The sequence below is a fragment of the Perca fluviatilis genome, chromosome 8 (assembly GCF_010015445.1).
Source record: "Perca fluviatilis chromosome 8, GENO_Pfluv_1.0, whole genome shotgun sequence".
NCBI lineage: Eukaryota > Metazoa > Chordata > Actinopteri > Perciformes > Percidae > Perca > Perca fluviatilis.
Genome location: NC_053119.1, coordinates 28,998,855 through 29,014,010, shown reverse-complemented (window position 1 = coordinate 29,014,010; position 15,156 = coordinate 28,998,855). Strand labels below are relative to the sequence as shown.

The window sequence follows — 15,156 nt, the reverse complement described above, 5'->3', positions numbered from 1 at the left end:
GAATGTGACCAGCATCACTACAGAATCACTCCTAATATGTTACGTGGGTGAAATATAAAGCCACAGCTTCAGGTTTTAGATACTACGATTTCTGCGAGGAGGAGGACACGTCAGATATGTCGGTTTTTGCCACGTTTACTTCAGAAATGTGACTTTTTTCTCCAGAGGGATTGAATTCATACTGAAGATTATAAGGTGATGTCTTTTTTTTTTCTTTTTTTTTTTATACCTTTCATCTTTCACAATCTTGATGATGTGTCATTTCATGGGGTTTGATTTCTGTGGATTTCTGTTCAAGTAGAAACTTGTCCTTAGATGATGTACTACTGTTACTCGCACTGTGATAAAAAAAGCATCTTTTCTGAATAGGCTGACTTGTGCCTCTAGACAGCTTTATCTACCAGTAATGAATTATGCTTCAGTGTGCTGTTCAGAGGAAAGGAATTCAGACATCTTATGAGTGATAAACCTTTAATTTAGCTTTTATTGGATACTGAAAGGTGGTCAATACATTTCACACAAATAATGGCATGGAATGTTTTCACTTTTTATTTGATTGTGGTACATGACAATCACCTGTAATATTTGAACATCCTACACTCATCCCATAAAACACCAAGTTGCTGCAGTCAGGATAGCCCAGCAAATGTAACCTTGGGGCTAGTCTATATCCACGACATTCCACTTCCAGGATTTCTCTCTTTCTGCTGGAAATTCCGCTGGATGTCACTCTTTTTGGATTTGTCCGTTTTCGGATGTCCCGTTATCTTCCGCTTTCTTTGTGTTGTAATTCTAAACTCACTTTATGAGGACTGCTTCTCAGATCTCTGCAGGGTAAATCCAGACAGCTAGCTAGACCATCTGTCCAATCTGAGTTTTCTGTTGCACGACTAAAACTACTTTTGAGCGTACACATGTTCCACCGAAACAAGTTCCTTCCCGAGGCTATATTGCAGAGGCACAGTTGCTTCGTCCGGCGCTTTGCACTGCCCAAGACGATTCTGATTGGTTTAAAGAAATGCCAATAAACCAGAGCACGTTTTCCTCCCATCCCGTAATGCTGTGTGGACTAGCCAGACCGGCCTCTGCGGCGCTGTGGAGGAGGGTCTGGCAAAGCGAGACTACCTTGGGGCTAATTGCATCTATCTCCCCCTATTCCTGTGACTGATCCCAGCTCCTGGCCTGCCAACAACCCCCTCTGGTACTGTGGCCCTCCAATCCAACAGTCCATGTTCCTGTCTGCTTGTTATCTGGTCTGTGGCCCCGGGACATTAAGACCACGCTGCCCCGGCCTGCTGGTTCAATCCACCATAGATCACATATCAAGCAGAAGCTCTTTTTCTGTTGCCCTCAGTGGCAAAAATGGGTTCCATATACATATCCCAAAACTACATACAGTGCAAAATTTGACTTTGTGGCACTCCTTCTACTAAAGAAATCATCACTACTGTTGACAGTGAGTTGTATAGATTATCCAGTCTAACAGGGACACTGTTTCAGAAAAGAAGTGTGCTTTTAACTGTTTTATATACAATTTTTCAATGTGTTGAGCTACACCAATGCAATTCCTTATCCCTCAGCAGAAATCTCAGAGACAGATATTTTAAAAGCTTGGCAAATAAAAACAGATCATTTTGTTTAACTAAATTAGTAATTTGGGTAAACCATTTTTTAAAGATGGCACTGCACATCTTGAACATGTCATGGTTTACATTTTACTTCATGGGTCGAATTTTTCGTCATTTTGACTGACGCACTTATCCGGAATGAGACTGCCACAGCAGAATTCGCTACAATAAAAATATCACCAGAATAATCAGTCAGGATAGGAAATACAAAACAGAAAAGGAGATTATTAAGATTTTAAAGAAATTAGGGCAGTGTCAGTGGAAAGTCATGGTTGTGAGATTATTCTAAAGAACCTTTACATATTATAAACGTTATTTGTAAAGCACCTTTACATACAATAGTTTACAAGTGCTTTGACAGAAGCACGTACAAATCAATACATATCATTGTAACAGTGAAAATAGGAGATGGGACACCTTTAAAGGACAGTAAAAACGACAATGAATAGATCAAATGTAATTAACAGATGATAGGGTAAAAAGACCATAAAAAGATGACATCACATAAAAGCAAGTCTACAATCAATCAATCAACATGTATTTATAAAGCACTTTACAGCAACTAAGAGGTATCCAAAGTGCTAAACAAGGCCCAAGAATAAAACAACATAACATACATTAAAAAGAATAAAACATAGAATACAGTAAAATCCAAAAAGGTTGCATAAAAAACAGGAGGAAGAAAGGGAAAATGTAATAGCGCTACTGTACGTATTATAAGCCATTCTAATTAAAGAAATAAAGAAATATAAAAATGTGTTTCAAGAAATGCTTGTAAAGATCTGAGCAGCAGTTAACCATAGTCCTGAGTTTAAAATTCCAACACAAAGAAAGTGTAAGGTAACAGACATCCGGCCGAAAATAATTCTACATACGGCAGAATTTCCATGGGGGCAGGGAAGCAAGCCCGGGAAGTGGAACGTTGTGGATATAGACTAGCAATTCGGTGATATAGTCGAGAGATAGACCCTGACGAGTTTTGAAAGTGATCAGTAAAATCTTATCATCATTTCTTAAATGGACAGGGAGCCAGTGAAGTGAAGTGAAGTTAGAATGGAGTGATGTGATGTTGTCTGTTACAACCGGTGAGAGTGATTTCTGGTTGATGCCAGTGACAATGCTGACAAGACAATGAGAAAGAAAATCTTGTGCATGTTTTCCAAAACCCCTATTTACAAAATGACCCTTTCTGTCAGTACCTGAATGTCACATTGACAGTTTCTCCTGGATCTCCCATGCAGAATGTAGATCTGTGAATACAAGTTTGATTCAGTGCCAGGATGTAAATCTATACATCCACTCAGAGAGGCAGATAAATCTGTCCGTGCTGGTGTGTCCCACAGAGCTGAATGTATTAATATAACTATCAGTCTGTCTCTCCTGCGTTGGACTGGTCAGGTGTGGGGAGGGAGGGGAGGAGCAGGGCAGGAGGTAATTTCATGAATGAAAGGACAGAATTGTTCCTCCGTTTCAACTGGTCCCACGCACTGGCCAAACCCGGGCTGGCCTTTAATTAAAGCTAATAACCCAGAGAGAGGGGAAGAAGGGAGCCCCCGAGGGGCTAATGGGAGGAGGGGTGAGGGGAGACGAAGATGGAGGGGAGAACAGATGGGCAGGTGGTGTTCAACTGTAAGTTCTTTCACTTAAAGTGATTCAAGCCAGATACACTATGATACTCTCTGACTAGGTGCTTTCTGTGATAATATGTGCTTGCATAAAGATGGTAAAAGAAGAAGAAGAAGAAGAAGAAGAAGAAGAAGAAGAAGAAAAAAAGAAGATATTTTTATTAATCTCCAAAGAAAAATTACATTTTATATTATGTTTTTTGCACATTACACACAGGCCGGAAATACACACACATGCAGAAACAGGACCTATACGTGCACAAATTGGAGTGAGTGGATGGCCCATTAAAGGTGCCCTGAGCAGTTGGTGGTTTGGTGCCTTGCTTAAGGGCACCTTGGCAACTGGCACAACGGACTGAGCTACTGCCACCCACTAAGGCAGATGTGGAGCAGTATCCATACGAATAGTATTAATATTAATAACAGTGGTAGTAAAGGTTCTAGTAGCGGTATTAGTAGCACTAATTTCTTTCCTTCTTCCTAGTTGCACCAGTAATAACAGTAGCAATAATAACAGCTGTAGAAGTAGGTTTAGAGTTTTAGTATAGCAGCATAGTAGTAGTTGTAAAGCAATAGTAGTAGTGGTGGTGGGTAGTATTACTAGAGTAGCAGGAGTAATAGTAAAGGGTAATATTTAGAATATGGTCAGCAATGTACAGTGTCATTCTTCTAAATTTACAGTGTACCAGTACATTAGGTACTGACAAGGGAACAAGATGTGAAGTTAAAAAATAAGGGGGTAAAATAATTTATACTGTAGGTATTTTTTTATTTAACTAACCGGTAACTATTACTATGGTATACAGTATGAACATATTGAGCAACAAAGCTGGACGTTTGGGACAAGATGGGGTAATATACAATAATATAAATTGGCTGTGATTTACCATTTGCAAACCATATAGTTCATGTTTTGGAGTTCTTACTAAATAAGCACAGGGGTCATTTATGTTTTTACTTTGGAACAAACAGAGGTCTAGGGAAAAGAGTATTGTAAGTTACTGATTGTATGATGTAAAGGTAAACTAGCTAAATATATGGGACATAAGTAAGCCATTGATCAATACTTATAGGAAACTTCAGAAGCCTAAGGTGGTTCAGGTAAATGTGGATTGACACTGTTGTTACACAGGGTGGTGTTCATTGTTGTTATGGACTACAGGAAGTAGAAATGTTTTTTTATGAGGTTTTACTCACTGTAAAACCTCATAAAAAAACATTTCTACTACAGCTAAACTGAAAACCAGGAGCCTAACACCCAAGCAACTGTAGAAGATGGTAAATTGTATGTCCTGTCCCAGTGTAACTGTCATGAACAGTAAACTGCACCTACATTACAGTCATTGAACATCTTTATTGAGAGTCATTCCCTAATATGAAAATTAAAATATGAAACAAAGATCTATTGGTCATGTCATAGTCTCGCATTGCCAGACCTATCTCTAGAGCGCTGTGGAGTAAGTTCTGGCTCCCCCACACATACATTCAATGATAGGAGAAAAAAAACACTCTGGGTTGTTTGCATTTCTTTAAACCAATCACAATAGTCTTGGGCGGCGCTAAAATCTGGACTCAGCGAGGCTGGCTCTGCAAAACGATCTCGGGAAGGTACTTGTTTTGGTGGAACATTCACCCCGATAAATGAAACACCCCGATAAAAGAAAACGGCACATACAATATTAAATGAAGTCAACTGTTTACACAATACAGTAATGTGAGCTAGCTAAATTAGCTGGATACATGGTTAAACGTAATATGCTCTTACCAGTTTATCGCCCTGTGTAAACATACCTCGGCCACAGCAATCCTGCCAATCGGTCCCAAAACGTCCCAGTTAGATAAATGCCACAATGTCAAACATATTCTAACATAATCTTTACAATTATTCCTCAAAATAACCAAGTAAGTCTAGCCTGGATCCGCTCTCCTACGTACTTCCACTCAATTTTCATTTTCCTTCAGTACTCCGTCTGGGTTTGCGGTATATTCTTGGGATTTCTCCGGCCAAATATTTGGCAGTCCAATCAGCGAACAGAGGGACTGGCTTAGAACGATGAAGTTGAGGTCGTGCGCTAGAAAGATGCGAGCGAAGCCATTCGGTCCGTTGTGGCAACGCTGCCGAATATCCAGAAGTTAAAGCCCGAGCAAGAACAATATTTGCTGAGTTGTGTTGGTGGCCATGATGTTGTGGCCCTCCTCCCCACGGGGTTCTGGAAAAGTTTGATTTTCCAGCTCGCTCTGTTAGTGGTGAAGGAGTTGGCTAAGGCTAACGCTAGCAATGCTAATGCTAAATATAAGCCGATAGTTGTCTCCCCTCTTGTTGCACATGCGCATGACATACGACCAAACGTTAGCGATTGGTTATGGCAGATCCAGAGTGGCTCTGGGCTGATCCAATAGTTTTAAACTTCAAAAGAGTACCCGCCTTCAAGGAAGTTAACACTTGTCAATGGAGAGTAGAACCAGGCTAAAGTTAGCCTGCCTTGTTGCACAATCCAAATTTTCTTCAAAATTTGCCATTTTCAGCGTGTAGCTTGCTAGTTTGAAGTTTGTTGTTGTTGTAAGGTGAGGGACATCCGGCAGAACATTCGGCGATTATCCGGGAAATGAACTGTAGTTAATCCAGACTAGTCATGTCATAACTTTTAAATTTTGTACATTTCTTCTAACTTATCTTTAGACAATTTCAAATTACATCCAAAACTGAGCTCTATCTCTAGGTAGTTAAACATAGTTACATTTTGAGTTCTCTTTAAACGCTTAATAATAATAGTTTCCCATTAGTTCAAAAATAAATACAGTATAAATTATGTTCAAGTTCCCAGATTGTTACAGCCTTGATTAGTACCTACTGCACTGGTACACAAAAAAGTACACTGTAAACTGTAACTGGAAAAAGTTAACTGTACATTGTGGGACGTGATCTAAAGCATTACCTAGTGGTTCTAATAGCAGCACTCACAGCATTAGTAGTACTACTACTGTTGTAGCACAACAAAATAAACTAAAAGGTGGGTTTAAGTAGTGAGTGGGTGGCTTCTGGGGCTCCATGTCCGAATGTTTTCTTAAAAGCCTCAAATATTTTTTACTTTGAGTCATTTTCCCCTCAGTCTCTCTGGCTGGAGTGGCAAATCAATCGGGCAAAAGTTCTATTATTGGGAAAATATCGCCATTCATTCTGTGAACTCTACTTAAACTAGGTTTCAAGATCAGTAATGCTGTTTATGCCAAGTTTCTACCGTAACTATGTTATGTAACTTAAAATTTTGAAACATCAGTTTTGCCTCTTTTTAGGTGGCAGAAGGGAAAATGAGTCATCCTCAATGTTAAGCTAAGGGAAGCTAATTAAATAAAGACTACGTTAATACCAAGTAAGACTGGCTGGTGATTAAGGGCCGGGACACATCAGGCCGATTATCGGCCATGGGACAGTCTGGCGAGGTCAGTGACTCAAATCTGTTCGGTGTGTCCCGTGCCGTCGTCTGTCTGGGGGGCTGTCGGCGTTCATTTTGGCCGACCTGACATGTTCGGTCTGCGGCAGGGCCTTCGGGACTCACCCGGAAATGACGAGCGGAATGAGGTAACTACAGTCTCTCAAAATCTGATGAAAATCTTTTAAACTGACCTTTGTTGAGCTGAAATGAAGACAGATTCAGCAACTGTATGGCCTATTTCTCGCTTAAAATGTTTTCAGAAACACGTTTCAGTGAACTATTATAGTACAATATGAGATCGTATTCTGAACGGCTGCCATGACAGTCTGGCTTTCAATTTCCAGAGAAAACAAACCCATGTGAAGCGTTCGTCCAATCAGCTGCCGGTTTTCATTTCTTGGGCAACATTACAGATTAGCGCTGCCTGCTGTTATAGAGATGTATTACGTCTCGTCTCCTCTCGTCTTTTTGGTCTGTTCTGTGGCAGTTTTTTGGACCTCGGGGACGCGACTGATCATATCGACGGAGTTTTCTGTCAACGGTCGCCCGTCGGCTATATGTGTCCCGGCCCTAACGAGTTATGGCAGTGGCACCGGGAGAGGCAGACAGCGATGAGACGTTTTTCCTGGGAGCTGTGACAGAGCCAGACTGTACAGTGATAGCTCAACCTGACTCAGACGAAGACTAGCGAGTCACACTACCGGTAAATAGCAGTCCAGTTGAGTTCAAGGTAGACACTGGGGCTAACATCACTGTAGTGACTCAGAGTACATACAATAGACTTCCACAAACACCCGGGCTGGTCAGAACCCAAGATGCCACCAGCCCAGGTGGAGAGGTAAGATCTATTGGGAAATTCCTTGCCTCTAGCCAGTATAAAGGAAAGAAATATGTTGCTAAGAGAATGTGCCTCGTGAAGAGAGTGAAAGCAGTTAACACAGAGGTGTTCAGTGACATAGTGACATATTCGGGGAGACTGGGCTACTGAAGTGTGATCCAGTTAGGATTGAGCTAAAGCCCAATGCTGAGCCCTTATGTTACTGCTACACCCCGCCGGGTGCCATTTCCCCTCCTTTCCAAAGTTGAAGCTGAACTGAAAAGCATGCTAGCGTTGGACATCATAGAGCATGTACAGTAACTGAACCTACTGACTGGTGTGCAAAGTGCTGCTTCAACAGGTCAGAGATATGCTACTTTGGACACATGATCAGTGCTGGAGGCATAAAACCTGATGCAAGCAAAGTGAGAGCCATCATAGAGATGCCCAGTCCAACTAACATTGGGGAGTTACGCCAGGTGCTTGGGCTCATCAACTACCTGGGTAAGTTCCTGCCAGGCCTCTCAACCACACTGCACCCAGTCACAGATCTGCTCAAAAAGGAGAGTGAATGGACATGGGGTGAACTCCAAGAACAAGCACTGTGGAAAGCTAAAGTAATGCTTTCATCAGCGCCAGCACTTGCCTATTATGACCCCAACCGTCGAACAGTCGTGAGTGTGGATGCCAGTAGCTTTGGCTTGGGAGCAACACTGCTACAGGAGCACGTGGTGAGTTGAAACCAGTTGCTTTCTGCTCACGCACCCTGACTGAGACAGAGAAATGATACTCCCAGATCGAGAAGTACGTCCTGAAGCAAATTCATGAAGGCCACCAGGGATTGACTAAGTGCCGCGAAAGAGCCAAGATGTTCGTCTGGTGGCCAGGTATCAGCAGCGACATAAAAAAAGACTGTGGTGAGTTGAAAATTCTGTATCGAGCATAAACCAAAACAGAGGCCGGAGCCGCTCATAACCACTCCCCTGCCAGAGGGACCCTGGCGGAGAATTGCTGCAGACCTGTGTGAGCTGGAAGGGAAGAACTATCTGATAGTAGTGGATTACTATTCCTGCTACATCGAGATGGCTCAGTTACCCTCCATGTCAAGCCTTCCAGTCATCAACCATCTCAAAAGCATGTTCGACAGATGGGGAATACCACTGGAGCTCATGAATGACAACGGGATGCAGTTTGCATCAGCCGAGTTCAGAGACTTTAGTGAGAGGTATGGGTTCGTTCACACAACCTCAAACCCCCACTATCCCCAGGCAAATAGGGCCGCCGAAAGAGCAGTCCAGACTGGTAAACGACTTCTCAAGCAGCCAGACCCATACATGACCCTAATGTGCTACCGAGCGACACCCACTGCTGCAGCATCAGTTGAGCCGGGCTGGCTCAACTGATGATGGGACGGTAGATCCGTACCACCGTCCCCACACTGGAAAAAAAACTGCAAGTCACACCCATTAGTCATGATCAGGTGCAGATAAAAGACTCCAGAGCTAAAAAGTCATATGAACATTTCTACAACCGACCACATGCTGTCCGCCCTCTTCTGGTGTTGCACACAGGACAGGCTGTCTGAGTCAGGCTGGATGGAGAGAAGGGTTGGAAGTCCCCTGCGGAAGTGGTAGTGAAATCAGCGGAACCGCGGTCTTGTCTGGTCGGGCAATGGGGCAGTGATGCGTCGCAATAGGAAACCCCTACAGGCTCTCTCTACTGACCAACAGCATCAGTCAGAACGAAGCCCTGCACAGCCAGAGGACAGTCCATGCCCTGGGCTGGTCCCCAGGGAGGTTGGATCACCCCTGGACCCGTCAGCCTCAGAGGCCACACAGAGGACCCCTGTGCGGCCTGCTTCATCTGAAGGGACTGCAAGACTGACCTCTAGGGGCCGTGAGGTTAGGTTACCCCTCAGGTTCAGAGACACTTAGTGACTGAATGGTGATAATCTCAGACAGGATATATTGTTCCAGGGTTGAAAAAAATAAAACACACAGGATGTTTGTCTGTCAAGATGCACTTTTAATTTGTTCTGTCTGAGTTAAAATGTCCCCTCGGGTGAGAGAGAGAGAGACCAAGTAACAGGGACCAACAGACTTTTAAGTTGAACCTTATTCTTCCATAGGATCAGCAACTAGTGATGGCAGAATAATCCCTACGTTGCTGCGGATGGAGGGCAGTCTACCCCGAAGTCCTAGTTTCCTGTTTGTTGTTTATGTTAATGTTTGAATTAACATTAAGGCAGAGTTGGGTCAACACGCTTGGGTCAACTTAGGGAGTTGAGGAGTTACAAGCTCTCTCTCTCTCTCAGAGCCTTCAGTAAGGTCTCAAGTCCACTCTCTGGCTCTGGTGTTGATACTCACCCTTTCATTTACTGAATAACATGTCTATATATGCATTTAAGAAGCCGACGATGTGCATTGCTATAAATGTCATCTGGTGAAAGCCAATTCAAACACAGCTTTTCAATTTTATTTTTCTCTTTCCCTGCCCACCTTGTGTCTTCTCTTTTTTCCCCTCACTTTCACCCTTTCTATGACATAAACTCTTTGACCTCCTTCTCGTTTCCCCTCTAACGCTCTATTCCTACCTCATCTTCACTCCACAAATCCCTCAACCTCTCCCTGAACATGTGTCCTCTTACTTTCCGATCCTCGCCTTGACATCTGTTGGGGTCCCCACTACCTCCCATTCTCCTCCACCTCCAGATGCCCTCTCGCTGCAGGAATGCGCTGAACATCGTGGTCACCACCCTTTTTGCTGCGGTGGTCCTCTTCACCATCCTGCTGGCCTATGTCACAGGTTAACTTGTCAATTTCAATGATATACAGAGAGAAACATGTACATGAGAATCAAAACAAGTGACAGTCATGCTCTTTATTGGTTGTTTTTCAAACTTGTCTCCACTGTGTTTCTTTGTTATAAAGGCTACCAGTTCATCCACACCGAGCAGCACCACCTCTCCTTTGGCCTCTATGGTGCCTTCCTCTCCCTCCATCTCTTCCTCCAGAGCCTTTTCGCCTTCCTGGAGCATCGGCGGATGAGGAACCCCGCCCGGCCCCAGCACCTCCGTCGCTCTGTGGCTCTCTGCATCGCCGCCTACCAGGAGGACCCAGACTACCTGAGGAAGTGCCTGCGCAGTGTCCGCCGAATTTCCTTCCCTGGCCTGAAGGTGGTGCTAGTAGTGGACGGGAACCGGCCCGAGGACCGCTACATGATTGACATTTTCCAGGAGGTGATGGGCGGGGCTGACCAGGCTGGCAGTATGGTGTGGAAGGGAAACTACCACAGTGATGGGAGTGGAGGAGGAGGAGTCAGAGCCGGAGGGATGAGCACAGTGCACATGGAGGAGGCAGCACGAGTGGCTCGGCTGGTCAGAGGCTGCCGCTACTCCTGTATCATGCAGGAGTGGGGAGGGAAAAGAGAGGTGATGTACACTGCCTTTAAAGCACTGGGGGACAGTGTGGATTATGTGCAGGTAAGGGCCACAGACACAGAAAGTAGAATGCATGTACCACTGAATGGGTCAACAAGTCCTACAAACCATTCTGACGATATGGGTCAATTATATACATAAGAGAATTAGGGCCACATGTGAAAACATTTATTGAGTTCTGAGTTTAATCTCAGAATTCTGAACTCTTTTTTTTTTAACTTACACATTTTTTTGACTTAAAAAAAGTCAGTATCCTGACTTTTTGGAAGAAGAAAAATTGAAAAGAAAAGAAGAAGAAGAAAAAGATTTTCAATTTGACTTTTCAATTGAATTCATAACTCAAATACATTTTTCACACGTGGCCCTAATCCTCTTTCGTAATTATAGTATTTTTATATATCTAAACCAGAGAACATTGGTCACGGTTTTGATCTAAACGGTCGTGGTTTTAAACACGTTAACGTTGTGAAAACGGTCACAGTTTGGTTATGTTTAGGCACAAAAACTACTTTGTTAGGTTAAGGCAATTAGTTAAGTTTAAAGAAAGATTGTGGCTTGGGTTGAAATCAGCCGTTACTTCACCTCCGGGTATGCATGTGGCGTTGAACGTGACGTGACTCTGTTTTATTTTCGTAAAGTAAAAAAACAACAACTCACTGTTTACTTTTAGTTTTAAACGGGACATGGATCCCGGTCTCCTGAAGAAAATCCTGTCTCCTTATGAGGAAGTTGGCGCCCTTATACTTTGTCACATTACTTTCTGCTTTACTCTTGTCATAATTACTACAGCCACTAGAGGGTGCCGCCACTGGAAATGTAAAGATTTGTCGTAATTGCTGCCTGAGCAAACAACCTATGGGAGTGTTTTTCGGGGGAGGACAGTCTTGAAAGTGTACATAAAAGGATTGGACGATGTAAAAAATATTTCAGATGCAGGTGCTGATGTTTATTTAAAAACATAGTTAGGGCCACTTCACTAATTTTACACATTACAATAAGATCTGTTCTACTCACCATGAGGAGTACTACTTAGCCTGTGACAACAGTTATATAATGTCTTGTGTGTTTCTGGAGGAAATCTGAGAATATAACCCTAATGATCACCAGGGTTAACTTGGCTTGGGCATAAGACCAGATTTTTAACAGAAGGCCTGTGTTACAAACTGGATCCGTGGAGTGATAGAGTGCATCCCAGACAGGGAGGGTCCAATGAAAACATAATATCCGTTGCAATATGGGAAATCCAGTGTTTTTGGAGCATAACCCATAATAGAAAAAGTCAGCATATCTTGACTTTTGCAGCTTCAATTTAATCTGGCTCAAGTGATTCCCTCAACTTAATTGCTATTTAGCACTAAACACAAAGTACAGGTGAGGCTGATGGGAATGTCATTAGTTTTGCAAGTATTTAGTCATAAACCCAGGTCAAAAACTGAGTGATTCAGATGCTCCTTTATGCCCACTGCCATCAGACTATACAACTGCAGTGGAGACCACAGACTGTCATCAGTCTAAACAGTAGCTTAGGCTGAGGGATACGATGTGCCCGATGGACAATAACATGCAAACAAAGTTGTTATGTCTATAAGACGTTTTTCCAAAATCTCAATACGTTGTTCATGTTCAGAGCCTCGGTATTCCAAAAATGACCATTCTCTTATTTTATGCATGTTGTGAGTTCACAAGTGTTTAAAATGTCTGTTCCAGGAAGTCAAAATGGTTGCTGATTCTATATATACTAATATCTTTTCAGATTTTCCCCACATAGCTAGCATTTCCTCCTCTGTTGCAGGTCAGGTCAATTCAGACTTTTACATATAAGATATATGTTGCAGCAGAGCAGGTGGCTACACTAACATTAACAAACATTTGTTGCAATTCATCTTGAGGTGAACATGAATGTCTGAACCAAATTTCATGACAATTTATCCAATAGTTGTTGAGACATTTCATTTTAATATACATAATGTGAACCTCATGGTGGTGCTAGAGGAAAAGTCAGGGAATACATTCATTGTCAGTAGGAAACAACATCTGGGAACCTTGAATGTCTCTACCAAATTTTGTGCCAATCCATCAAGTAGATGTTAAGATATTTCACAGTAAGTAAAGACTTTGACCTGCTGGTGGCAGTAGATGAAAAGAGGGTCACCAACGTAATTGGGATACATCCTCTGAGGACCATGCATGTCTGTACAAAGTTCATGGGAATCCATCCTGTAGTTGTTGAGATTTCAGTCTGGACCCAAATGGAGGACGGACCGACATACAAACATGGTCAAGACACTCACAATATTCTTAGAAACATGGTGATATAATCAAAAAAACTGAAAGAATTAAGGAACACCCACTCTCAAATTTAAGACCTGTAAACTGTGTCGAAAGAAAGAATCAACACAAAAATATCTGCCCCATGTTTTGATTAAGTTAGACCATCTTGTCAATTTATTTGCCCATTATGTAGTATTGACCTAATAAAAGCTAATATCACAAATTTGCCTCAGGGGGCTTTTAAATATGTACAGCAAACCACACCCTTTGTACTTTTTGAGTTTGACACCTCGCTTCTGACAATATTTTGGTGTACTGTATATATACTGTTTGTCTGCTGTGTAGTTTTTAACTGCTGCTAATAAAGAATCAATCCTTTTCCATTGTTCAGCTTAGCTACTGCAGTGACTTTAGAGTATTGTTATCTTCCAGAAAGTTTTCTTATATTGAGTTAACAGCAGATTTTGGCAGCAGGCCCAACATGAAAACATTTCCATTGAACACCAATACTACTGTGAACATTGGGAGAGAGTGTGTAGCAGTAGCCAAAAATAATCACATTACACAAAGCCATCAGTGGAGGACCATTTATATTCATCTGCACACTCCAACCAGATATCATTTCAGTCAGGTGTATTACTGGTGCTACTGCTATGGATATCTGCCCGCTTCTGTGCTGGCACATACTGATGTCAAATTTCTCCTGAATGAAACAGATTTTAAAACTGAACATTGTTTGCATGCTGTGAATGCTAATAGTGTATTTGTAAGTCACACTTTTAATGTAGTAGAAATACCAGCATCATTGAACTTTTTAGACTAGTGCTTAAGGTACCATAAGGTGCATCTATGGATGCCTTTCCTTGCCTGTGTTAAGTCTCCACAGACAATCATAACCTTGAACAAAATTTGAAGGCTAATTCTAAATGTAAACCATACAGCCAATGGAAATCTTAAAACTACATTTTAAACTTCTGTGTCAACCCATTGAACATACAACAGCCAATTACGTCAACTGGAAATCCACATGGGAACTTATTTACTTACAGTACAGGCCAAAAGTTTGGACACACCTTCTCATTCAATGCGTTTCCTTTATTTTCATGACTATTTACATTGTAGATTCTCACTGAAGGCATCAAAACTATGAATGAACACATATGGAATTATGTACTTAACAAAAAAGTGTGAAATAACTGAAAACATGTCTTATATTTTAGATTCCTCAAAGTAGCCACCCTTTGCTCTGATTACTGCTTTGCACACTCTTGGCATTCTCTTGATGAGCTTCAAGAGGTAGTCACCTGAAATGGTTTTCCAACAGTCTTGAAGGAGTTCCCAGAGATGCTTAGCACTTGTTGGCCCTTTTGCCTTCACTCTACGGTCCAGCTCACCCCAAACCATCTCGATTGGGTTCTGGTCCGGTGACTGTGGAGGCCAGGTCATCTGGCGCAGCACTCCATCACTCTCCTTCTTGGTCAAATAGCCCTTACGCAGCCTGGAGGTGTGTTTGGGGTCATTGTCCTGTTGAAAAATAAATGATGGTACAACTAAACGCAAATCGGATGGGATGGCATGTCGCTGCAGGATGCTGTGGTAGCCATGCTGGTTCAGTATGCCTTCAATTTTGAATAAATCCCCAACAGTGTCACCAGCAAAGCACCACGTCACACCTCCTCCTCCATGCTTCAAGGTGGGAACCAGGCATGTAGAATCCAGCCGTTCATCTTTTCTGCGTCGCACAAAGACACGGCGGTTGGAACCAAAGATCTCAAATTTGGACTCATCAGACCAAAGCACAGATTTCCACTGGTCTAATGTCCATTCCTTGTGTTTCTTGGCCCAAACAAATCTCTTCTGCTTGTTGCCTCTCCTTAGCAGTGGTTTCCTAGCAGCTACTTGACCATGAAGGCCTGATTCGCATTGTTCTAGAGATGTGTCT

The 15,156-nt window shown here is 42.5% G+C and overlaps 1 protein-coding gene across 1 annotated transcript in view; it reads left to right on the top strand.

The window, feature by feature from the left end:
- The window catches only part of has3 (hyaluronan synthase 3), a 29,795-nt gene that overhangs the window by 4,739 nt on the left and 9,900 nt on the right, over positions 1-15,156 (top strand). Inside the window, exons 2-3 of the mRNA XM_039808920.1 lie at positions 10,216-10,309; positions 10,435-10,985. Of these exons, the coding sequence (XP_039664854.1) occupies positions 10,216-10,309; positions 10,435-10,985 (645 nt within the window). The remainder of the gene's footprint in view (positions 1-10,215; positions 10,310-10,434; positions 10,986-15,156) is intronic.